Source organism: Sceloporus occidentalis, unplaced genomic scaffold (genome assembly GCF_023333645.1).
Source record: "Sceloporus occidentalis isolate IW3139 unplaced genomic scaffold, rSceOcc1.0.p SCAF_2, whole genome shotgun sequence".
Lineage (NCBI taxonomy): Eukaryota > Metazoa > Chordata > Lepidosauria > Squamata > Phrynosomatidae > Sceloporus > Sceloporus occidentalis.
In genome coordinates, this window is record NW_028316982.1 from 61,047,070 (window position 1) to 61,073,894 (window position 26,825).

Sequence of the window (26,825 nt, forward strand, 5' to 3'; positions counted from 1 at the left end):
AGCTGTGTCCATGGGTTCAAAGGGCTTGGATTGCAGAGAAGACAGCACAGCATCCAAACTCCAAGCAGGTGTTGGTACCAAAACTGGTGATGGAGGTTGTTGCAACCCTCAGGAAACTCTTCACCAGAGGGTCCCTGAAAAAATAAGATTTGCCATCAAACTGGAAATGGGAACAGAAAGATAGCAGAAAGGTAGCACAATGGAAGTGAGGCACAGCCCCGAATCCAAAATGTGATCAGGAACTCCAGCACAACTGGTGTTGACACTCGGGATGGAGAGATGTCTCTCGTAGAGAGGAAATCAACAAACTTCTTCCGTTTGGAAGCGTAGGATTACTTGGTGGCCCATTTCTGGACAGCCAAAATCACCGTCCGTACCGAGGGAGGTAGTGAGTCTAGGGATGGAGCCTCCACGCCACAATCGGTAGGTTCTCAACATCCAGATGTCAGACCTGGCCATCCTAAAGAGTGAGGAGATCTGGACAGCACTCGAGACAGAGAAAGTCCAGAAAGTGGAGCAGGGACAGAAACCACGGTTGTCTCGGCCACCAAGGGGTGATAAGGATGGCATCCGAGTGGTCCCTTGTCATCTTGGACACAACTCTGGTGATCAAAGGGAATGGAGGGAAGGCGTACAGCATCTTTCCTGACCGCGCTCGGGAGCAGAACTAGGGACAGTGGCTGTTGAGAGCGGTTGCGAAGAGGTCGATCTGGGGGGTTCTCCAACAACTGAAGAGGTCATTGACTTTCTCGGGATGGAGTCTCCACTCGTGGCAGACGGTGGAAGATCTGCTGAGCTGGTCAGCCAAGTCGTTCTCCTCTCCTGGCAAGTGGATTGCTTGGAGCAGAATCCCTCTCGGGATGAACCAGTCCCAGATGCGAAGCGTGATCTCGAGCAGGGTCTGTGACCTGGTGCCCCCTTCTTTGTTGAGGTAGTACATGACTGTGGTGTTGTCCATCAGTAGAAGTACTAGCTTGCTGGAGAGGTTCATCTCGAAGGCTCTCAAGGCCTTTTCCACAGCAGGCATCTCGAGGGCGTTGATGTGGAGAGCTTGTTCGTCCGGGGACCACTTGTCCTTGATGAAGAGACATGACATGTGGGTGCCCCCAACCTTCCATGGAAGCATCTGTGGTCAGGGTGACCTGGGGCTGAGGAGGAGAAAAAGGCATGCCGGCGCAGACATTCCGGGAGCCACCAACGGAGTGAGCGGGAGACGGGTTTCGGGACCATGAGCCACCTGGAGGTGGAGTCCATCATCGCGTCGAAGGCCAACAGGAACCATGACTGGAGGGGCTGAAACCGTAGTCTTGCCCACGGAGTCAAGAATGTAGTGGAGGCCATGTGTCCCAGGGCTATTTGGACATCCTTGGTCGTCACTCGTCTGTGGGTGAGACAAGTCCTGACTGCAGCGCAAAGAGCCTGGAAATGGTCCTGAGGGAGATACGTAACACAGTCTTTGGAATTGAGGACGGTGCCGATGAATCTGATCTGTTTGACAGGAGTGAGATGTGACTTCTCCAAGTTCACCACGAGCCCAAGGGATACGAGGAGCAACAGGGCAAAGTCGATGTCTCTCCATAGCTCGTCCACGGAGGGGGCCGCAAGGAGCCAGTCGTCCAAGTATGGGAAGACTCTGGAGCCTCACTGGTGAAGGTATGCCACCACTGGAGCCGTGCACTTGGTGAAGACTCTTGGAGCTGTGGAGAGGCCGAAGGAAAGGATACTGTATTGGTACATGTCGGGACTGACGGCAAAGGATAGGAACCTTCGGTGACTCTCTCGAATCCCCATGTGGAAGTACACATCCTTCAGGTCGATCGAACCACAGGCCCTGGTGCAACAGGGGTAGAATAGAGGCAAGGGTTACCATGCGGAATCGATGGTAGACCAAACAGGAGTTGAGGAGTCTCAAGTCTAATATTGGTCTAATGCCACCATTGGTCTTGGGGACCGTAAAGTATCTGGAGAAGAAACACCTGGGAGCTTGAGAAGGGTCAATGGGCGAGACTGCGCCCTTTGATAAAAGAGAGCATACTTTGTCGAGAAGGGTGTCTGAGGGGGGGGTGGAAACAACAGCTCTAGTTGGCGGGAGCTCTTCGAACTCGAGGGCATAACCCCTACAGATGATGTCAAGGACCCAAGAGTCGGAAGTCACAGTGGCCCAGGTGTTGGCAAAGGGCCTCAAAATATCAAGAAAGGAGGAGTTGGAAGAGACAACCCTTCAGGATCTCTTCTTGCCCTGGTCGGTATCCTGTTTGCGATAATTTTTGCGGTACCAAGCAAGGGGCTGGTGGCGGCCAGACGAAGAAGAGGACTGGGATGGGTAGCTGTGCCTCTGGTGCTCCTGTTGCTGATATGGACAGTCTTGTTGGAAGGGCCCCTGGCCCTGACCATACCATTGCTGCTGGCCTCCAAAGTGTTTCCAAGAAGAGGACTGAGAATGCGTGGACATACTGTGTTTCTTGGCCGCCGCCTTCATACGGTACTGGAAGTTCAAGCGCTCATCAGTCTCTCAGTTGAACAGGCTCGCGTTGTCGAAGGGCATGTCTTTGACGGTGGCCTTTGCGTTTGGGTTCAAGTCCGATCAACGAAGCCACCCATGTCTCCTCAAGGCTATCGCTGCGGCCAGGGACTTTGCAGAACAATCTGTGAAGTGTTGGGCTGAGGTGATCAACCAGCTAGCGATCAAATGGGCCTCATCCCTGATTTCAGTCAGGATGCCTTGACATTCATCTGGGACATCCGGGATGATGGGAGAGATCCGCTCCATTAAGCACTGTATGTACACACCCATACAAGCATTGTAATTGGCAACCTTGAGGCCAAGGACCGAGGATGCATAAGACTTCTAGGCTAGGCCATCAATCTTTTTCGCCTCTTGGTCAGCAGGCGAAATGGAGGTCTTTGGGGTAAAGGACTGCTGAGACCCCTCGACGATAGCCAAATTCTGTTTTGGATGCACAAACAGCCAAGCTGATTGGGAAGGAGAAATCCTGTACAGAGACTCAATCTTCCTGGTAGTAGGCGCCACAGACGCCGGTGCGTCCCACGAGCGCTTAGCTATCCTCTCTAGCAAAGGCAGAAATGGGATGGATGCTGGTGTGGGGACTTTGCCTTGGACCCATCTCTCAATGGGATCGGCGGTGTCATCTTTGGTGTGGGTAATCTGGAGATCCAAAGCATTGCTCATTTTGATGATGTGCTCCGCGAAGGTACAGACATCATCAGTTGGAGAAGAGGCACTGGGCTGGTACAGCTCCTGAGGAGAATGTTGGGCGGCCTCATCTGAAGAGCCTGAATCAGCGTGCACCGCATGAGGATAGTGATGCTGGGATCCCTCATGGTCTGAGTTGGAAACTTGGCCACTACGGCATGGGAAGAAGAAGGTTGCGTCTGGGTAGCAGCAGCCACTGAAGGATGGGACTCGGTACTGAGGCTGAAGAGGGCACCGAGACCATTGGTAAAGGAGTGGTTTTCGGCATTGGTGGAGCAACGGGTTTTGGCATTGGTGGAAAAGTGGCTTCCTGACCAAAGTGACGACGGACAGTCTCGCGACTAACGGAGACATAGTATCTGTCATTTTCACTATTGTAAAAATAACCAGAGTTGTCATGGTGCGAGAAATGAGGAGGCTGATGGATCTGCACCTGGTGAACATGGACCTGAGGAACCAGCGTTGGGGAACGACCATCGAGAGAAGCCCCTACAGCTTGGAAACCTCACAGGCAGAATGGCGGGCTCCACATCTTCCTCCAAAATCTGGTGAAAAGCCAACGTGGTCGGTGGAGACGAGACCAAAGCTGAAGCCGGAGTGCGTTGGGTCTGAGCTTCGGATGCGAGTGGTGTCGACGGATCCTGTCTGGGTACCAAAGATGCCTGGTCCTTGGAGGCCAACCAGGTGCCCTCAGGGGTCTTGGTATGGGACTTTTTTGAATGGGAAGAGCCATGTGGAGAGCCTTCTCCTGAATCCAATGGTCTCTCCTTAGAGGATTTGGAGCTTGTATCCTTTAAGGAGCTCAAATCCTTCTCATGGGCCGAAACCTTTTTAGAGCCCAAATCCTTATGCTTAGTCTTGTCCTTCTTGGACTTCGACTTGGACTTTGAGTGAGGCGCTCCTTCAGAGCCAGGGTCTCTGTCCAGGACAGTGGCACTTGGCTCGGTGTAAGAGCTCTGGGCCACAGAAGCAACCGCTGTAGAAACTGACTCTGATGCAGCAGGTGCAGAAGCAGAGCGGGAGACTGATGGAGGCAAGAGAGCCTGTTGATACAAGGCGGCTTTCAGGCGGGAATCTCGGTTCTTTCTGGCCTGCAGGGACAGCAACTTGCAGAGGGCACAAGTCTTGGGAATGTGCCCTTTGCCGAGACAAAGGAGGCAAGAAGAGTGGGGATCTTGCCCAGGGATCTTACCACTGCAGACATCACATTTCTTGAATGGAGCTGGAGACATCGTAGCTGAATCGGAATCCAATGAAGAGTCAAAAACACGGTGAATGGTCAACAATACACACGGGTGAGAGGGGTGGGTGTCAGATCAAGAATGGTCAAAATCAGTCTGAAGGTCAAAACATGCAGTGAAACAAGCGGATTTAGCAGAAGCTAAGTTCCTAAAGCAGCTAATGTGGCGGAAAGAAGGAACTGGGGAAAGAGCGGGAACACAGGGGACTTATAAAGGATGGGTGGAGCTACAGCCAAAAAGTTGCAAAGTTAACTTTGCCCAGTGATTCTTGAAGTTTTCCGAGCAGCACTGTGCAGGCGCAGTACAGCCCATTTGTATGATTCACAGAGACTACAAAGTGAGATTATAGCACAGCATTCTGTTTGGGATCTGCTTACTAGGAACTCAGTGTTTCTCATTCAATGAAGGATTTCTTCTTTCTTTGCTGGGCTTTGTCCTTTCTCAGTTGTTGCTCCATACCTCTGGAATTGCCTCCCTGGACATTTGCAGACTACATCTTCCCTGATTGTTTTAAAATCCCAATAGAAACTTTTTTGTTTTCTGATCCTTTGGGAGTTTTAGTTTGTTTGTTTGCTTGTTTATTTATTTAGAGTATTAATTTGTCAGCTCCCTGCCCTCAGGCTTACAATCTAAATAAGACACAAAACATAAGGAAAAGGAAAAGGCAGTGGGGAGAGGATTATATTTGGCAGATACTGCCTGTTCTTCTCTCCCTCTAAGGCCATAGCAGTGGCAGTTGGCATGGAGGTAGGGTCTTTCATCTACTGTTGGGGTTTAATATGGTTTTATTTTCTTGTATATTCTAATATGTATTTGTCACTTTGTTTTATTTATATTGTATTTTTATATTATATATGAATAGTCTGTTTTATAATTGTATTGTATAGTTTTAAATTGCATTACTCTGTCCTTCCCCTATATGTGTGTGAACATGCATATTTTAGATTGGAATGGCTGGCTGTTTTGTTGTTGTTCTTTTACTTGTAAAGCTTTGTGTACACTGATGTTGCTATATAAATAACAACAACAATAGCAATAATAATGATTGTATCCAACCCTTAATGAAATAGCTGTTTTTGGGTGGAGGCTATGTAATAAAGCTGAACTAGGATTTCACAATCATTTCCAGAAGTGAGCATCAGATGAACATGAAAGCTCAGGGCTAAGTAAAAAACAAAAACAAAAAACAAACATAAAAACCCAAGAAGTTGGCTGATCAAAGGTAACCTTGCCTCAAAATGAAGAACCAAAGTTCTGGGATCAGAGGAGAGACATGACCTAGAAAGAACTGTCTAGACACATCTGCCCTGAAAGGTCTGTCTGGAAAACTTTGCTGAAGAGTAACCTTCCAAGCTTTTCAAAGCATTCAGTGGTCAGATTTCTGTTCTGGACATTGCAGTCTAAGCATAGACGGTATTCTAAGAAATACACATGTTTAAGATGACAATACAGCTTACAGTGCATTACAAAAAGCACCATTCTGCTAGAATGAAAAAGCAAAGAAAGCAGACCATTATAGATGAAGAAGAATTAGTTCTCTGAATCTGTAAACAGTAATTTGATCCTTCACATAAGCACTGTTGACATGACACTAAAAATAATACATGGTATGAAAGAGGAAATATGGAATGTACACACAGCTTACAGCAAGACAAATAATGAGAACTATAGGAGTATATAAAAGAGATGAAAAAATGAATGAAGAATCATATAAAGATGATCTCAAAATTCTAGAAAGCAAAGTAGAAGCTGCAATTAGAGAAACTGCGAAGAATAAATCATCAGGAACAGATAATATTTCAGTTGAACTGCTACAATCCACACAGAGGGTATCAACTCCAATGTTAACTAAAATATGTCAACAAATATGAAAAAGGCGGTGGCCAACAGACTGGAAACATTCAGTATACATCCCTATCCGCAAAAGACTGCAGAAACTATAGGGTCATAGCATTAATTCCCACGCAAACAAAATTATGCTTAAAATTCTGTTACATAGACTCTAACCATATATGGAGAGAGAAATGTCAGAGGTGCAAATGGGGATCAGAAAATACAGAGGCACCAGAGACCACACTGTAAACATATGATGGAGCACATCAAAGAATTCCAAAAGAAAATCAGCATGTACTATAGCAAAGCCTTTGATTGGCTAGATCATGAAAAGCTATGGAATGCTCTTAAAGAAATGAGAGTGCCACTACTTTTGAGAGTCCTAATGAGGAATATGTACATAGGACAAGAGGCTGCTGTTAGAACAGAATATGGAGAAACATAATCTTTCCAAGTTGGCAAAACAGTCAGGCAAGGCTGCATTCTATCACCTTATTTGTTCAACTTGTAAGTAGAAAATATCATACGAACAGCAGGTTTGGAATTGGAGGAGGAATGAAGATAGGAGGAAGAAACATCAACAATCTTAGATATATGATCTAAGATCATGGTGAATATCAAGAAGCTATAGGTAAACTACTTTGAGTAAAACCACAAGACCTGATATTGCAGTAGCTGTTAATATTTTGAGTAGAAAAACAGGTTCACCAAATCTTCATGACTGGTAAGCTATAGACTAGCAAGATATTTGAGAGAAACAGAAGATTTAAATTTAAAATTATCATCTTGTGAAAATCCTCGACTGGTTGAATATATGGATGGTAGTTGGGGAGAAGAGTCAACGGACTATAAATCAACTAGTGGATATTTGTTTTTCTATGGCAACAACCTGATTGATTGGACCAGTAGAAGACAAACTATTGTGGCTCAATCATCAACAGAAGTTGAATGAATATCAGCAGCAAGTGCATTTAATGAATTGGAATGGATTTTTCATATATTAAAGGACTTTGGTATTTGTGAACCTGTACGTTTGTAACATTTGAAGATAATCAAGCTTGTACCACAGTATGTAAAGGAGAAAGCACTAAAGCCAGAAGTAGAACTATTGGATTAAAATGTTAACTAGTAGGAGATTTATATCAAAAGAAAATGATTGATATTGAATATTATCCTACTGATGAAATCATAGCAGATTTTTAACTAAACTTTTGATGTCACAGAAATTTATGTTTTTTCATGAAATGTTGAATATCTCTAATTTTGGTTAATGTTACTAGCAATAATGACACAGTTGATAGATCCTGAGAAGGGGTGTTAGAATAGAAACAAGATCTACAACTTGAGTCATTATAGGGTTAATGACCATTATAGGGTTAATGGTGAGCTACTGAGATACAGACGTTTTCAGCTGTGTATTGCCCTAATCAGCTGTTGAGCCTTCAGAAAGCTAGTTTTAGTTTGTGATCTCTCTCCCTCTTTCACTCCCTCTTTTCTCTTAGCCTCTTTTTTGCTGCATTATATTTTATGTTACTTGTTTTAATGTGGTTTATATTATTTGATGTATTTGTTATTTTGTGTTATTCTGTTTGCCATTATAACTATGGTTCATTTTGTATCTTTTGTATATATTGGTTTTGGAAACTTTTGTTATATACTTTGTTTTGTTACCTTTTAAACAATTACAGTCCTCCCTCCATTCTCACGGATGGGATACGCGCCCCTCGATTATCTGTGGGGGGCAAACGAAGGGAGTTAAAAATGGAATGTGTGCCTGCTTGCATGCTCCTGCAAGCAGGCACACTCCATTCAAGCCAATAGGGCTTGAATATGCACATTTTTTCATTTTTGCAGGGAGGGTCCAGAACGTATCCCCCATGAAAAAGGAGGTGCGACTGCATAGATAAACATTGACTTTTGCTTTTGGCCTTTTCAATTCTATTGTTTCCACAACTACTAGCGGAAAACATCATGGACTGGGAAAAATTACTAAGGAAGAAAGTGTAAAGGCAGGCCCACTGCTGAACATGAAAACAAAAATAACGACCACAGAGGATCAACATAAATTCAACCTAGGCAATGACAACATTGAAATAGTTAGAGATTTCCCATACCTTGGATCAAATATTGATCAGAACAAAGACGGCAGTCAAGAAATCAGAAAAAGACTAGGAATAGGAAGGGCAGCTATGAAAGGACTGTACAAAATCCTAAAGTGTAAAGATATATCATAGAATCATAGAGTTGGAAGAGACTGCATGGACCATCCAGTCCAACCCCCTGCCATGCAGGAAATCCAAATCAAAGCATCCCCAGCAGATGGCAATCTAGCCTCTGCTTAAAGACCTCCAAAGAAGGAAACTCCACCACATTGCGAGTGAGTGTGTTCCACTGTCGAACAGCCCTTACTGTCAGGAAGTTCTTCCTAATGTTGAGGTGGAATCTCTTTTCCTGTAGCTTGCATCCATTGTTCCGGGTCCTGTTCTCTGGAGCAGCAGAAAACAAGTTTGCTCCCTCCTCAATTTGACATCCTTTCAAATATTTAAACAGGGCTATCATATCACCTCTTTACCTTCTCTTCTCCAGGCTAAACATCCCCAGCTCCCTGAGTCGTTCCTCATAGGGCAAGGTTTCCAGACCTTTCACCATTTTAGTCGCCCTCCTCTGGACACGCTCCAGTTTCTCAATGTCCTTTTTGAATTGTGGTGCCCAGAACTGGACACAATATTCCAGGTGGGGCCTGACCAGAGCAGAATACAGTGGCACTATTACTTCTCTTGATCTAGACACTATACTTTTATTGATGCAGCCTAAAATTGCATTGGCCTTTTTAGCTGCCGCATCGCACTGTTGACTCATGTTCAACTTGTGGTCTACTTGGACTCCCAGATCCCTTTCACATGTAGTTTCATTCAGCCAGGTGTCCTCCATCCTATATCTGTGCATTTCATTTTTCTGCCCTAAGTGTAGTACCTTACATTTCTCTGTGTTGAATTTTATTTTGTTAGCTTTGGCCCAGCTTTCTAGTCTATTCAGATCATTTTGAATGTTGATCCTGTCCTCTGGAGTATTAGCTATTCCTCCTAATTTGGTGTCATCTGCAAATCTGATAAGTATGCTCCCAATTCTGTCATCTAGGTCATTGATAAAGATGTTGAATAACACTGGGCCCAGGACAGAGCCCTGTGGGACTCCACTGGTCACTTCCCTCCAGGATGAAAAGGAGCCATTGTTGAGCACCCTTTGGGTTCGGCCGGTCAACCAATTACAGATCCATTTAACAGTTACTTTGTCTAGCCCACATTTTACAAGCTTGTTTGCAAGAATGTCATGGGAAACCTTGTCAAAGGCCTTACTGAAATCAAGATATACTATATCCACAGCATTCCCTTCATCTACCAAGCTGGTAATTTTATCAAAGAAAGAGATCAGATTTGTCTGGCATGACTTGTTTCTCTGAAACCCATGTTGACTTTTTGTGATTATGGCATTGCCTTCTAGATGTTCACAGACTCTCTGTTTAATGATCTGCTCTAGAATCTTTCCTGGTATTAATGTCAGACTAACTGGACGATAATTGTTGGGATCCTCTTTTCCCCCCTTTTTGAAGATGGGGACAACGTTTGCCCTCCTCCAGTCTGCTGGGATTTCTCCTGTTTTCCAGGAGTTTTCAAATATGATTGCCAATGGCTCCGATATTACATTTGCCAGTTCTTTTAGTACCCTTGGATGTAGTTCATCTGGTCCTGGAGACTTAAATTCATTTAGATTAACAAGATATTCCTCTACTATCTCTTTACTTATTCTGTGCTGAAATTCCCCTATTCTGTCCTCTGCTCCATTATCCTCAGGTTGAGCACCCTTTGCTTTTTCTGAGAAGACTGAGGCAAAAAAGGTGTTGAGTAATTCTGCCTTTTCTGTCTTCTGTTAGCATTTTGCCATCTTCTCCATGCAGTGGCCCTACCGTTTCCTTCTTTTTCCTTTTGCTGCGGACATATCCAAAAAATCCCTTTTTATTCTTTTTAACCTCTCTAGCAAGCCTGAGTTCATTCTGTGCTTTAGCTGACTTTACCCCTACAAATGCCTGAGCACTAATGCCAGAATTGTCCAAGCCATTGTATTCCCCATCACCAAGTAAGGAGGTGAGAGCTGGACAGTGAATAAAGCTGGTAAGAAGAAATAAAAAGAAAATTAACACATCTGAGATGTGGTGTTGGAGAAGAGTACTCAGGATACTATGGGCAGCCAAAAAGACAAACGAATGGATCCCAGAACAGATGAGACCTGTATTCTCCCTGGAAGCTAAGATGATTACACTGAGGCTGCTGTACTTTGGCCACATCATGAGAAGGCATGACTCATTAGGAAAGATAATAAGGCCAGGAAAGGCAGAGTGTAGCAGAAAAAGAGAAAGACCATCGGTCAGATGGATAGACTCAACCAGGGAGGCTACAGGCCTAAATCTGCAGGGCCTAAGCAGAGCAGTGGAGGATAGCGGGGCTTGGAGATGTCTCATCCATGGGGTTGTCATGAGTCGAGTTCAACTCAAGGGCAGCTAACAACAATAGAAGCCATGGAAAAATATAGAAAAATAGGTTTGATCATTACTGGACTACATTCCCATGCTGGCTGATTAAAAACAAATCCTACACACGTTCTGCTTGTCTCAGAGAGATGCTGATCAGAGGAATGTGTGACTACCTAATAGAAGTGTATGGTTTTTCTGTTTTTGCAAAACTTGCAATTTTGATTTCCCCCCCCCACCTGATATTCTTTCTTTTGATGTGCGATGCCTTCCTTGAAAAATGTTGGAAATGTGGCCTTTTCCCTCTTAAAAACAAGTAGACATTTTACTTGCTCAGGAGAGAAATAGATCTGTCTGAGTAAAGGGATTCCAATTTTCTAGCCTTCTGAATGAAAGTCAATTTGTGGTGAACAGGAAAGAAAGCGCAGCCATCTGTTCTTCATCACTCACCCATCATAGGCTCCACTTACTATCCTCTTGCTATCAAAGCGAATGCATCTCACCAGCTCCTCATGACCCTCCAAGACCCGCAAGCAAGCTCCACACTCAATGTCCCATAACCTGGCAAAAGATAAGATGAGCAATCATCACTAGGTAATTGTTTTAAAATACTATACAGGTATTTAAACTAGGAGAGGGAGGACTCTTAACCCCAAATTTTCCTTCTATGTCAGTATTTGCACTAAGAAAACCATGAATTTTCATTTCTAATAAATCTAGGTGCAGCATGATGTTTCTGAATAAATTCCATCCTTTTGGATGCCAGCTTTGCTACTGGAAGAAGACTTGGGTGGTTACTGGAGACATATTTCTCCAATAATGTCTCAAACTTTAGCTTCTGAGGGGAAACCTACCTTTGGTGCCTTGGTAAGTTTTGATTACCATACCATAATGTATGCAAGAGCACCCTTGGTAACAGTTCAGAAGCTTCAAGTAGTGCAGAATGTTGTTACTGCTTTGTGGTTGGAATGGGCAGCAAGGGAAAAAATGCCAAATATTAGCAAATTTACTTTCAAGTCCCATACAAAGCTGTTTATATAAATCCATAAACACTTTGGGCCAACTGTATCATAGCATGTGCCTTTACCACAGAAGATCTGCATCTTTCATAGATCTCCATATAATATCTGTCAGTCACAGTACAATATAAAATTGATTTGTCGCCAACACAGCCACAGTTTGACAAAAAAATTATAGCTATTGGGTAAACCATCTATCCCTATCCTGAAGTAAGGGATTTGTAACTGGAATCTGCAGGACTTTTGTAAGGTTGCCCCAAGGGAACAGGTAGTGTTATATTTACTTTATGACTGATGGATACAAAGACAGTTGTTACACAGTTATGACCCATGAAGCAAATGGCTATGTAACTTGAAAAACTGGTTCCATAGTATTTTGACCTCTCTTCTTTTTCTCTCTTATCATTTTTATGATAATTCTATTCTCCAAGTTGAAGTCCTTTGAAAGACTGCCCTTCTAAGTCTTTAATTCCATAAATTTGTGATGGTATTCTATTGTTCTAGCTTACTGTTTTGCTATCTGGTGATTATGTAAGTTTCTTATTATTGACTGAATTAGTATTGTTTCTATTCACTATAATGACATCTTCCACAACCTGTTTAACCTTTTATGTGTGTGTTCAAGTAAATGTTGCTTTATTAAGCTTATTTTCAGATTTCAGAATATTTTGCTATCTGTATTTTTGGGTGCAATAATGAATTCCTCATGCAGCTTTGCAATTATTGGGCAATGTATATGTTCCCTTAACATAACCCATCTGGTCATGCTAAATTCATATCAAGTAGAGTGGCAGTGGCAATTAAAAACACAACACAAAGAGTGCTGAACATTGCTTATGTCTTCCCTGAAGCGACTTAACTCCCAAGCTATTTTTCTCTTACTGGAACTTACTTCCTATCTTGGAAACCTATCAAAAGAAAAGAAAGTGGCACTAAACCAGTGGTCCCAAACTTTTTCAAGCTATCATCCCCTCTCCTCTTGGGTGACAACTCTAGTGCCCTCCAACATCCATTTCCTGATATTAGGGCTACTGCTGGTGCAGCAGCCAGCTAGTCCGAAGAATGTACCTGAACTGCATCCAGCTAAACACTGCTGCCACTGGCTCCTTCTCCTCCGCCACTGCCACCACTGCCTCTCATGTGCAAATTAATCAGCGGCAGCAGTCCAGGCCTGCTCCTCCATCTTGCACAGGATGGTCTTATAGCAAAAGGAAGTCTGGCTGGCCAGCCGGTCAGTTGATTCCTTCAGGATAACTAGATGCACAGGGAGCAGTGACTGAGAAGCATCTAGCCCGCATCAATCTTTGCTGCAAAGCAGGCACTGGCAAGAGGCTTTTCATTCGTTGCTCGACTGGCCGCTTGGCCACTGTTCCCTTTGCACCCAATCAATCTGGGAGCAACAACCAAGCAGCTGGCTGAGCAGCAGCCAAAAAGCCTTTCACCTGTGCTGGCCTTTGCTGCAAGGCAGGCATGGGCGAAAGGCTTCTTGTTCACTGCTGTTATTCCCTTTGCACCCCTTCACCATAGGAGCAGCAATCCAGCAGCTTGCTAGAGACTGAGAAGCCTTTCACTCATTGCCTCATGGCAAAGGATGGCATAGTCCAGAGGCTTCTCATTTGTTCCTTGGCCAGCTGTCTAGTTGCTGCTCCCAAGGTTATTGGGTGCAAAGGAGAAGCTTCCGTGGGTAAGGAAGGACTCTCAATCCTTCTTCACCAGGGTAGAGAGGGGCACAATCAGCTTCCTATTTTTCTCCCCCATGAGGAAGATCTCTCAGTCAGAGAGGCTAAAGACTTTCGAACAATGGACCCCTGATAGTCTTCCCTCTCCTTATCCAGAGTAGTGTCTTTGTCATACAGCTTCAAGTTGTCTCCTCCCTCCCCAAAGTTTGTTTCTTCTGCTATCTCTTCTCTTGGCCTGTCCGATGAAAGAAAGGAGCAGCAGTGCAGCACTAACTTGCCAGCCAAGTCCTGGCAAAGATCACAGTCCCAACTATGAAAGACCCTTTTAGCCACCACTTCTCCCTTACCATCATGAGCTCTAACTCCTCATCCACACCATGGTCCTAAAAACAGTTGGCTCCACTAGTTTTTCTTGCATGCCAACACTTTGACTGAACGCCCTTTGCCTCCCTATTTCCTCACACCCCCCCCCCCCGAAGGATTTTTCCACACACACCCAGGGAGCAGTACCACCCAGTTAGGGAATCACTAAACTAAAAAAAAATGTAGGGAAGAGAGGAGTACAGAGGAAGGTACACTCTCCTTCCTTCCTTCCATCCATTCATGCTGCATTTGAAACAGGCCTGTTCTATATGAATTTGGTGGCAACGTAATTCTTACATCCCTTGAGTCCACATTTATTCCCAGGCATGAATGTTTTGATTAAAGAGGAAATGCTGTTCCTCAGTCTATTAGGGTACCTCCACATTATACTGACAAAGTGGTTGCTAGCTTAAGGTAAACCATGCCCTTGCCTTTCTTTGTGGGAAGCAGTCTGTCTGAAGAGATTTCTTCTACAGTTCAGACAAATGTTTAACAATGCCACCTACCTGGCTCCTACACTGAAAGGACAATTTATGAAAGCAGGACTAAACTGGGATAGTTACATATGACTTTATAATAGGTTATTCCAGGTTCTGTGCCTTGTTCATTCTCCTGATCCTTTAATACAAGCTGCAATATGAAGAACTGAGATTTCTAGGTATTCTTCACAGTTGCTTACATGTGTAGAATTCTAGTTCAATCACTTTGGAAAACTCAGTATAGATTCTGACGTTCTTAATCTTTGTGATACCCTTTGACAGGCAAGAGAAGCTGTACAGAACACTGAAGTCATTTACTCAGAAAATTTACAATCTACATTTAAAGGACAAGAGAGCAGTAAGAGAAATGCATGTTTGAAGCCAAGGTTTTGTACCCTGATTTCAAAAGCATGAAGGCCAACTATGCCCCAACTTGGATTCTGTCCCGATATGCTGTCAACTACTGCAAAATTCTAGCATAAGAATTTTACTCTGTGTAAGCATAAAAGTAATTGTATTCCCCTTTAAATTAATTACCATATTGACATTTATATTTGTTGGTTATTACTATCTGTTGTATTATGGTTGCTTTCCCAAGCTCTGCAATATTTAACTATTTCCTGTTTGGATTCCTATTGAGATTTGTGCTTTCCAAATATTAAGTCTGTAGATTTGTCTTGTTCACTTGTTGTTTTGATCACAGTGGCAGACAATTTTTCTGCTACAGTGAAGCATCAGTTCACATATTAAGCAAAGACATTTTTTTTTCTCAAAACAAGGTTACTCTTATCAGATCTTTGTTGAATCTTGTCATGAAACAACACTCTTCCATCAAAGCTATGGCACTGTTTAAAAATATTTTGATCTTTAAAAGCTGTTAAACAGAATGTAGGTGGTGAGCGAGATGATAATTGGATAATGGCTTCAACTGCCCCATTCCAATCCCCCATGTCTCATTTAAACTGTCTGCTGCAGCTCTCTGATCTGTTTGTTTTCATTACTCACTGATACTACAATGATCAATTATCAGCCTTTACAGTTCCTTAATGAAAGGATTTGTTTCTTCACTGTTCTATCTTCATTTGGATACTCAGTTCTTTGGTATATCTGACCTTGGGACAAGCGAATTACACACAACAACAAGAGGAAAGAGGACACCATATATTGGAATGATCTCTGTGAAGTTGAAGGCTTTCATAGCCAGCATCCATAGTTTTTTGTGGGTTTTTCGGGCTATGTGGCCATGTTCTATAAGAGTTTATTCCTGACGTTTTGCCAGCATCTGTGGCTGGCATCATCAGAACAATCTCTGTTGGTCTAATCAAAAGGGACTCCTTACCAGTTTGTAAATCTTTGCAAACTCAGTAACATTTGCCACTTTAGGCTGTAAACGGCAACTATTTTTGCTTTTGAAATTACTCCTAAGTGACAATTCAAACTACATTGTTAATCCATTACTCTAGAAGGCTAGTGGTGAAATTGCTACGGAGAAAAACTATACACAGATTTTGAAGAGCATGGCAAGGACTGAGCTGATACTGTATTTCTTGCAGAAACAGATGAAAATAATATTTTTGAGCAGAAACAACAACATTTTCATTGACATGACTCTTGAACTAGAACCCTCTGGTGGCAGAATTCATTTTAAAACGATTTAAGACTACTGAATTTATATGGGAAGCTGTTGCTGCCTACTTGTTTCATGCTGACCAATCAATGACTTTCAATGGTATTTGACAGGTTTCTCTTCTTAAAAACAGTCAAATCCCATCCAACTGTCATAATCTGAATGGCATCTGAAAAATCTACTGTTCTTTGTAGTATGGAAAGGATTAATTCATTGTCTGCTTCCGGCCAGGGGACGGCAAGCAGACTTAAGTCCACGCCACCTGTTACAAATGGTGCCTACGGCCAAGCACCATAAGAAAAGCTTGGGTGACAAAATGCCAGCAGGATTTTGGTACTGGATTAAAAGCCTCTTGCAAATCCAGCTCTTAAGTAGACACAGAGACCGTAAATAGGAACATCCTACATAACAGTCCATGCCAGTTCTTTCACATACTACATTTTGAGAAAATCAGTCTTTTCTGCTGCTTTTGGCTTTCACAGAATACAAAGATATTTACACAACAGCTTCATGTTTTAGGACTCCTGTGGATCAAGTTGAATTTTTGCTTTGGACAATAGAGAGAAAAGATGGCATAAATTAAGGCAGACAGGACTTTCTAATAATGGAGTGAGTTTTACACAGCTCTCTGTCTATGGTAACATGGTTCCAGAAACTCAAGTAACTTTCCCACTTCAGCTCCATCTCCCTCCCCTGGTTCCTTACATCTACTCTTTCCAAAACATTTCTGCAAGATCTTTAAGATTTAATTCAGCTATATGGAGCCCTGGTGGTGCAGTGGTTAAATGCCTGTACTGCAGCCATTCACTCAGAACCACAAGGTTGCGAGTTCAAGACCAGCAAAAGGGCCCAAGCTCGACTCAGGCTTGCATCCTTCCGAGGTCGCTAAAATGAGTACCCAGACTGTTGGGGGCAAATTAGCTTACTTGCTAATTAGCTTACTTGCTGTTCACCGCTATGATCTTTGGAATAGCGGTATATAAATAAAACAAATTATTAATTATTATTATATATATGGACAGGTTACTTACCTGTAACGGTATTTCTTCGAATGGTCATCTGCGAATACATACAAATGGGTTTCACTGCGCCTGCGCAGTGCTGTTCGGATACTTCTAGAATCACTGGGCAAAGTACACTTTGCAACATATAGAAACTTTTTGGCGGTAACCCCGCCCCCCTCCTATAAAGCCCCGGTTCCCGCTCTTTTCCCCAGTTCCAAATTTTTTCCGCCAAGTAGGCGATGTAAGACAGAGCCAAAGTGAGCAGGACACCGAGGGGAGGATGGGCAGGATTTGTATGTATTCGCAGATGACCACTCGAAGAAATACCGTTACAGGTAAGTAACCTGTCCTTCTTCTTCGTGGTCTCTGCGAATCATACAAATGGGTTTAGACTGACAAGCTTAGGTAAACGGCGGAGGGAGTGTTCTGAAACCAAAGCTAATGGTAAACCAAGGTGTATTTATTGCAACAATAAAAACCTTGAACCCAAACAAGAGTCAGTCTTTGTTTGTGCACAAACCTCAATACAGCAATAGCATTGCAGAACCTGAGAAGGGAATGTAAAGTCATGCAAGACCAGTCCCATTGGAATTGTGCAAATCAAACTCAACAGCGCAATAATTTGCAGAGCCTGAAAAGGGAATGCAAGGTCATGCAAGACCAATCCCATTGGAATTGTGAGAACCCCCACATTCAACAGAATGGAAACAATGGTATTGTTTATATACACACTGTAAACAACTCATATCAGAATTGCAATCAATGTAATCCTGAGACCAACACAGCCCTGCCAAAGGCTGCATCCCTTTTGGCCCTGGTGTCCAACCTATAGTGTTTTATAAACGTCAATGGCTGGGACCAGACAGTAGCCTTGCAAACATCCCCTAAGGAGATGCCCGCAAGGAAAGCAGACGACGCTGCAACTGCCCTCGTCGCATGCGAGCGTACTCTGGCTGGTGCTGGTCTGCCCGACAGCTCATAACAGAGATGGATGGTATTGGCCACCCATTTGGACAGTCTCTGAGCCGACACCGGCAGTCCTTTCCTAGGTTTCGAATAACATTGAAAAAGTCTTTCGGAATGGCTCGAACCTGAAGTTCTGTCCAGATAGAACGCCAAAGCCCTGCGAACGTCCAGCATATGCAGGCTGCGCTCCTCAGCAGTGGACGGGTTCGAAGCCAGGGAAGGCAAAACAATGTCCTGACACATGTGGAAAAATTAAACTACCTTTGGGAGGAAGGTGATGTCGGTTCGGAGCACCACCTTGTCCTTGTGGAACCGAAGGAAGGGTTGATCCCTCCGTAAGGCACAAAGTTCCCCAGCCCGACGGGCAGAAGTGATGGCCACAAGGAAGGCAGTCTTCCAAGTCAGCAGCCTTAAGTCTGTTGTGGCCAAGGGTTCAAAGGGTTCGGACTGGAGAGCGGACAGCACAACGTCCAAGCTCCACGCAGGGGCAGGAGCAGAAACCTGTGGGTGAAGGTTGTTACAACCCTTTAGAAAGTTTTTGACAAGGGGGTCCCTGAAAAAGGAAGATAGCATTTCACGGACGTGAGGCACAAGCCCGTGTCCACCAATGACATCAGGAACTCCAGCACCACTGGTACCGTGACGCGGTGCGGTGGCAGGTGTTTTTCATCAAGGAAGTGAAGAAACCTTCTCCACTTGGAGGCGTAAGATTTCTGCATCGCTGGTTTCTGCGCGGCCCAGATCACCCTCTGCACCGACAGTGGGAGCGATGTCAGCGGAGCCTCCATGCTACCATCGGTAGCGTGTCGATGTCTGGGTATCGGACTCTCCCGTCTTGGAGAGTAAGAAGGTCTGGTCGCGGTTCCAGCCGAAGAAACTCATCGCTGGAGAGGTGAAGAAGCGATGGGAACCACGGCTGTCTCGGCCACCACGGTGTGATGAGGATCGCATCGACGTGGTCTCTCAACATCTTCGAGACCACCCTGGTGAGCAGAGGAAACGGGGGAAAGGCATAAAGCATCTCCCCGGACCAAGTGAAGACGAACGCATTTCCGAGGGTTCTCTCGTGTCGCATTCGGGAACAGAACTGGAGACAATGGCTGTTGGAGGCCGTTGCAAACAGGTCGATTCGAGGGGCTCCCCACCGACAAAACAGGTCGTAGACCGTCTCCGGATGAAGCCTCCATTCGTGACAGGTCGAGGTAGTCCTGCTGAGACGATCCGCCAAGGTGTTTTTGTCCCCCGGCAGATGAATCGCCTGGAGAAGGATGCCCCTCGGGATACACCAGTCCCAGATCATCAGGGTGATGTCCAGGAGGGTCTTCGACTTGGTGCCTCCTTGTTTGTTGACATAATACATCACGGTCGTGTTGTCCGTCCTGAGAAGGACCACCTTGTCCATGACGCTGGATTCGAAGGCCTTCAGAGCTTTTTCCTCAGCTAGCATTTCCAATGCGTTGATGTGGAGGGCAGCCTCTTGCTGTGACCATCTCTCCTTCACACAAAGGTCCAAGAGGTGAGCGCCCCAGCCTTCCTTCGATGCATCCGTCGTTAGGGTCAATTGCGGTTGCGGCTGGACAAAGGGCATGCCGACGCAAACGTTGCGGGAGTCTAGCCACCACAACAGGGAAGCAGCGACTGGTCTCGGTACGGTGAGCCATCTGTCTGGGGGGTCTGACATGGGATCGAAGACCGCCAGGAACCACGACTGAAGGGGCCTCAGCCGTAATCTTGCCCATGGTGTGATGAACGTAGTGGACGCCATGTGTCCCAGGGCAACCTGGATGTCCCTGGCCCTTATTCTCCTGTGGGTCCGAACGACCTGCACCACAGCCGACAAAGCTTGAAAGCGGTCCTGAGGAGATCCGTCACATTTCCACTCTGGTAGCTTTTAAGAAAGCACTCAAGATGGATCTCTTCCGGCAGGCCTTTCCAACCTAGTTACCCTCCCCAGATATAGAGATATTTGTCCCCTCATCTGTCTATTTTCCCCCGCCAATGTTTCTGCCTATTTTTTGGTTGTTCAATGTTTTTAATGTTTTTAATGTTTTAATATTATTACTGTTTAATTCTGTTTTAGTACTGGGAATGGGGGGTGGTGGTAGGTCTAGGGTTTGATTTTTTAACTCTATTGTAATTTGTTGTATTTTATTGTTGTAACCCGCCCGGATTCTTCGTGATTGGGCGGGCTAGAAATAAATCTATTATTATTATTATTATTATTATTATTATTATTATTATGCGGTGCATTCTTCGGAGTCGAGAATGGAGCCGATGAAACGGACCTGCTTGGATGGGACCAGGTGGGACTTTTCCAGGTTGACAACTAGCCCCAAGTCTGACAGGAGGTGCAGCGTGAAGCGGATGGTGCTCTGCAGCTCTCCCCGCGAGGGCGCTGCAAACAGCCAGTCGTCCAGGTACAGGAAGACCCTGAAGCTCTTGCGATGTAGATAAGCCACCACCGGGGCCATGCACTTTGTGAAGACCCTTGGAGCTGTGGCCAAGCCGAACGGAAGGACGTTGCATTGGTATGCGACGGAGCCGATGGCGAAGGCGAGGAATCTCCGATGGGACTCCCGAATTCCTATATGGAAATAAGCGTCTTTCAAGTCCACTGTCGCGAACCAGAGGTCCTGGTAAAGCAAAGGCAAAATGGAAGCTAAGTCACCATGCGGAAGCGTTGGTACTGTAGGAAGGAATTAAGTCCCCTTAGGTCTAAGATGGGTCTAATTCTGCCATCTGACTTCGGTACCGTGAAGTACCTAGAAAAAAAGGCCCTGGACAGCAGTTCTGGTGGCAAGGGTGATATGGCCCCTTTTTGGAGGAGAGAGCGCACTTCGTCGAGAAGGGTGTCCGAGGGGACAGTTGTAATAAAAGCTCCGGTGGGAGGGAGCTCTTCGAACTCGAGGGTATAGCCCCTTCGGACGATGGTCAAGGCCCAAGAGTCAGAAGTTATAGGGGCCCATACGGTGGCATAGGGCTGAAGAATATTCAGGAAATAGGGGCTAGGCAAAACGAAGTGCGCAGGGGGGCTTCATGCCCTTTTCTTAGCCTGGTCAGAATCCTGCCTTCGAGCCTCGCGATATTTAGGCGGGTAAGGCCGGCGACCAGAGGAAGAAGAGGACTGAGAAGGGTACCTCTGGCGCTGGGAGCCCTGTTGGTTGAACTGGCGATCCTGGTAATATGGTTTCTGAGACTGACCTTGCTGGTGATGCCAGGGACGGAGACACTTGCGGAACGGAGGAGTGGCCGGGGCGGACATGCCGTGTTTTCTAGCCGCCGCCTTCATTCTAAACTTTCTGTTGAGCTTGTCGTCTGTGTCGGCGTGGAAGAGCCCCGAGTCACTGATGGGCATCTCCTCGATTGCAGCCCGGACGCCCTGGTTGAGGTCCGAGCCACGGAGCCAAGCGTGACGTCGAAGCGCGATGGAGGCAGCCATGGCTCTACCGGTGCACTCCGTTATATTCCTGGACGCGGTGATCAGCCAGCTCCCGATTGAGTAGGCCTTGTCTCTGATCTCTGCCAAGGTGCGCTGCGCCTCATCAGGGACATCAGGGATGATCGGGGAGATTCCCTCCATGAGGGTCTGGACATAGGCCCCCATACAGGCAGTGTAATTCACAGCCTTGACCGCCAGCGCCGATGCCGTGTATGCCTTCCTCGCGAGAGCGTCAATCTTCTTGGCCTCCTTGTCCAGGGGGAGTGAAGATTGCCGTTGAGAGGAGGTGTGCTGAGCCCCCTCGACGATCGCGGAATTCTGGCGAGGGTGAGAAGCCAGCCAGGGAGCGTTCGGAGACGAGACCCTGTAGAGGGTCTCTATCTTACGCGGCGGTCCCAACAGAGAAGCGGGGGCGTCCCAGGAGCGTTTGACCAGGGACTCCAGCGAGGGTAGGAATGGTATCGACGGTGGTGTCTGCACCCAACCCTGCACCCATCGCTCGATTGGGTCTTTGGCTGCCTCTTCGGGATAGGCCAACTCAATGTCCAAAGCGCGGGACATCTTAATAACGTGCTTGCTGAAGGACCGCACATCGTCGGTCGGCGAGGCAGGCTCTGGTTAATGGAGGCCCAACAAGAAGTCATCCACTCGGTCTTCATCATCTGAAGGCACCTCGGATTTGGGAAGGAGATCCGGCTCCGAGTCGGAGGGGATGGTCTGTACCATGGTTCTCTCCCTGGGCTGAGCCGTTCCACGATGGGGAGGGGAGCGAGAGTGCGCCGCGGCTCGGGACGTCACGTCCTCTCGGTACCGATCATCTCTAGGAGGAAACTTCAACATGGCCACGTCCCTGGGAACTGCCATGTAAAATCTGTTGGATTCCGAATCGTAGAAGTAGTCCTCCGCATCCGGATCCCGCACTGGTGAGGGTGACGGCGACCTCCTCCCGTGAGAGCGGGCCCCTTCCTCGTCCAAGCCGACATCCAAAACGGTCGTAGAGGCTGACGGCTCAGTTGTCGGAGGGTGACTCGACTTGACAGCTGGGACGTCCGCGGAGGCGAGCTTCTTATGCGGGGAGCGGCCCCTAGTGGCACGTCGCCGCTTGGAGGACACCGGCTGGCGGTCCTTGGGTTGCGGAGAACGGGAACGGGAGCGTGGGCGGTCCCGAGAGTCATCTTTGATGGTCCCGGCTTCGGAACGGGACTTGGCGTGATCCCGGACCTTGGCCTTCTTGGCCACTGGAGCTTCCGGAGTGGAAGCGACCGTGGACGGAGCCCTCTTTTTGGAGGATGCTGAATCCTGCGGGGTGTCAGGCGGGAAGAACAGGATGGGGCTATCAGCAACCTTTGAGCCGGTCTTGATTTGGCCACCGGTACCAGTCTTCGCGGTGGACGAGCCGGAGCCATCTACCTTGGTAGACAAAGGACGGTCCTTAAGCCTCTTACCCTCCTTGGGGGGCTTGTCACCGCATTTAAGCCTGCCAGGGCTTGAATCCGACATAGTAGCCGCCCCGCAGGACTTATGGCCGGTGGCTGTCCGCTTAGAAGTCGAGGCCTCCTCCTGGACCGAGGCTGACGGAGTCGAGGGCGCTCCAGAATCAGACTTTTGAGGCTGATGGGCAGGCTTGGAAGTGGCACTGGGTTCCGAGGAACCACGGGCCCCAGCGGGGGCCTGGCCGGTTCGCCCGCTATCCTGGGTCGCTGGAGCCAGGGCCGGCGGAGCACTAGCCGGGCTAGTATGTACAGGAGGCAAGGGGGCCGCGGCAGAAGCAGACGGAGCCGACGAAGGACGGCGGTCCCCTTCCCGGATTTTCCCTTGGGCAATCGCGGAGGTCAGGCGGGACTCCCGATTCTTCCTGGCCTGGGAGGACATGGACTTACATAGCAGGCAAGCCTTGGCATCATGGTCTCTTCCCAGGCAGAGGAGGCACGACAAGTGCGGGTCCTGGACAGGAACCTTTCCCCCGCAGACGTCACACTTCTTGAAAGGTGGTGACATTACAACGAAGACGATAGGCAAAAACGAGATCGAAACGCGAGGTCAACAGTCCGGTTGGTCAAGCACACGGGGGAAGGCAGAAGAAGCGAAGTCCAAAAAACAGTCCGAGTCAAAAACAGTGATTCAACAAGCTAGCTAGTAAGAGCGAAGTTCCAAACAGCAGCCTAGCGCGGCGGAAAAATGGAACTGGGGAAAAGAGCGGGAACCGGGGCTTTATAGGAGGGGGGCGGGGTTACCGCCAAAAAGTTTCTATATGTTGCAAAGTGTACTTTGCCCAGTGATTCTAGAAGTATCCGAACAGCACTGCACAGGCGCAGTGAAACCCATTTGTATGATTCGCAGAGACCACGAAGAAGATATATATATATATATAATATGCAATCTCTTTTGAGCTCAGATTTTGAGGTTTCTTGGAATTTTCAGAAACAAAGTACACCTCTTGATTTTTATTTCATATTAAGTGACACTTGGGACTTGTTTATACAGTGTGCCCTCGCTGTATGTGGGTGCACTATACATGGCTTCAAGCTTGCTTTCAAGCTGTGCAACAATAAAATATATGGCCCACGCACTGCCGCAAACGCGCACCCCATTGTTTTCAATGGGGCACGGCAATATGCGGAATTCTCTTTATGCAGGGGATCCGGAACAGATCCCCCACATAAGGGAAGGGTCCACTGTATATGCAAGAGAATAAAGTGAAAGAATCCTGAAATGGAAAAGGAGAGTGTATCATATCAAACTGTGTGTGATGACTGCCGTTTTTGAATATTCCTACCTTAACACCATACACATATTCCATTTAGCAAAAAACAAAACAGAACAAAATACACCACATCAAAGCCAAATTTCTAGAACAAATTTCTGTCTGCTGTGCTAGATACGCTTGAAGATTTTCATGCACAGATTTTCTTTTTAATGTAGCACGACATCTAGAAATGTGGTCTTCCATCTACTCTGTACTCTCAGTTTATTGGAGTGGGGCAGTGTATCATAGTTACACACCAATGTACAGAACAGCTCATGCTTGCTAGAACAGGGGAAATCAGAGCAGGCATATAGTGAATAGGAAACAGGTTAAGCACTTTCACAATGTTTGCTTCAAAGTGGCCTATGTGAAAAAGTCTACTTGAATACTATAAAAGGCAACACAAGGTCCAGGCAAATGTTGTATTTCTTACCTGATTGTATTATCTGAGGAGCCACTGACTACTAGTCTATCTCTGTATTGAAGACATGCAATGCCCCGCTTGTGGCCATTTAGGGTACGTACAAATTCACAAGTACTCGTGTTCCATACCTGTTGGGGGACACAAAAAAAGAAATAGATTGTGCTGAAAATGACAAACATAATGAGGTATTTTGATCAATGTAGGAGCCCTGGTGGCGCAGTGGTTAAATGCCTGTACTGCAGCCACTCACTCAAAACCATAAGGTTGTGAGTTCAATACCAGCAAAAGGGCTCAAGCTTGACTCAGGCATGCATCCTTCCGAGGTCGCTAAAATGAGTACCCAGATTGTTGGGGACAATTAGCTTACAGTTGTAAACCGCTTAGACACTGTTAGTTCAGTATGAAGTGTTATATAAATGAAGCTGTTTGTTTGTTAAACAAGGATCACACCCACACCCCCAAGTCAGCCTCAAGTGGGCTCAAATGGGCTGTCTGTACAGCCCATTGTGAGGATTATATGGAGGCAAGGGAAACCACATATGACAGCTTGAACTCCTTGGATATAAATGGAACAAATCCAATAATAAATAATTGCTCAAAGTCATAATGTTTTCAAGGTTTGCACCTTTATAGTTCTGTCACCTGATGCCGACACAATGTACTTGTCATCAAAATCTACCACGTTGACAGCTGCCCTATGTCCAACCAGAACTCTTCGAAGCGTGATGTCCGTTGGGGAGGCCATATCCCACACAGCAATGGAACGGTCTTTAGAGCATGTTACCATCATGCCATTATTAAAGCGCAGATGCAGTACCGCTTCACAATGATGAATCAGTGTGTTCAGCATCTCACCCGTATTTACATCCCACACTCTAGAATTTCCGATAAAGACAAGATGAAAAGAAAGAGAGAGGTTGTAAACTTCATAATGTAAGCTGAAGGTCTACTATCTGGATATACTACAAGAGTGCCACAAAGACTGTCGGAATACAGACTATCACAAATTCTTTTAAAAGATGGGCCCAATAAACCTATTCTGTAGGCTTAATTCAATGACAATGACTTAAATAGAAGTATGATGTGAAAGAAGCATTTCAATTAAAACACCGTCTCTCAGCAACTTTCTGAGGAAGGGTATTCTTATATGCATTTAAAAGATGGGGAACAATAAATAAAATATGGAGTTGAAGGCTTTCATGGCTGGCATTCATAGTTTTTTGTGGAGTTTTCGGGCTATGTGGCTATGTTCTAGAAGAGTTTTCTTCTTGACGTTTCGCCAGCATCTGTGGCTGGCATGTTCAGAGAATGCTTGCATGGAAAAGAGTTGGGTATATATATACTGTGTCACCTTGACTCATTTCTAATTTGCATTTGTTGAGTCAGGGGCTTCCCAGCAGACAATGACCACTAATCAAGCAGACATTAATTCTCCTTTGCAGACCCGCCCACCCTGAGACCTGCCATTAGCAACAAAACAATATACATGCAAATCACTCTTCCTTTCCCAGGGTGACGCAGTATATACCCAACTCTTTTCCAGGCAAGCATTCTCTGAAGATGCCAGCCACAGATGCTGGTGAAACGTCAGGAAGAAAACTCTTCTAGAACATGGCCACATAGTCTGAAAAAACCACAAAAAACAATAAATAAAATATGTAGATTGCTCAATGTGGTATCATGAACTATAAAAAAAGATTCCTGAATTAAACTTCCCTCCTCTATTGAGGACAATTACAGTGTCTATCAAATAAAAGGTGGCAATACAGTTAGCACTGTAATGTCACAACAAGGCAAGGAAATAACAAGAATCATCATAATTAAAAGATTAAATAAGCCTGAGAATCAGAAATTTCTGCTGGAGATGCTGAGTTTCTATGCTTTTGCATGTAATACAGAAACTGAACTCCCCGCAAACGTTTATTTTCTTAAGATATTCCATCTTAATTTTAATAAGCATCGCTACAAAGAAGAATATAGGCAAAATTAACAAAAGAGGAAGAAATGTGCTCTGGATATCATCCCTGTTCCTTAGCAGGAACACTTTCTCAGTATACTTTCTAGCTTTTGCTTTTGACTAATCCATACTTCATTCATTCATCATCATACTATACTGGGTATTATACTACACAAGTATAGTAATATACTGTGGGCAATATGTGACCAGCAGGTCACATGTCACAGGTCACAAATGCAAATGAACTGTTCCTGAAAAGAGATGACACTTATTATGTTTCCTTGAGTGTTTCAGTCTGGTTCTCATAAA

At 45.7% G+C, this 26,825-nt stretch overlaps 1 protein-coding gene across 8 annotated transcripts in view; it reads right to left on the bottom strand.

Moving 5' to 3' along the window:
• The window catches only part of BTRC (beta-transducin repeat containing E3 ubiquitin protein ligase), a 207,599-nt gene that overhangs the window by 18,812 nt on the left and 161,962 nt on the right, over nucleotides 1-26,825 (bottom strand). For 7 of the 8 annotated variants that reach the window (XM_089509705.1, XM_089509702.1, XM_089509704.1 and 4 more), the window contains 3 exons: nucleotides 25,185-25,434; nucleotides 24,569-24,687; nucleotides 11,264-11,374 (listed from right to left, as the gene is read on the bottom strand). In XM_089509705.1, the coding sequence (XP_089365831.1) occupies nucleotides 11,264-11,374; nucleotides 24,569-24,687; nucleotides 25,185-25,434 (480 nt within the window). Of the gene's footprint in view, nucleotides 1-7,959; nucleotides 8,021-11,263; nucleotides 11,375-24,568; nucleotides 24,688-25,184; nucleotides 25,435-26,825 lie in introns of all 8 variants that reach the window. The other variant, XR_016280034.1, reaches the window with a different exon arrangement.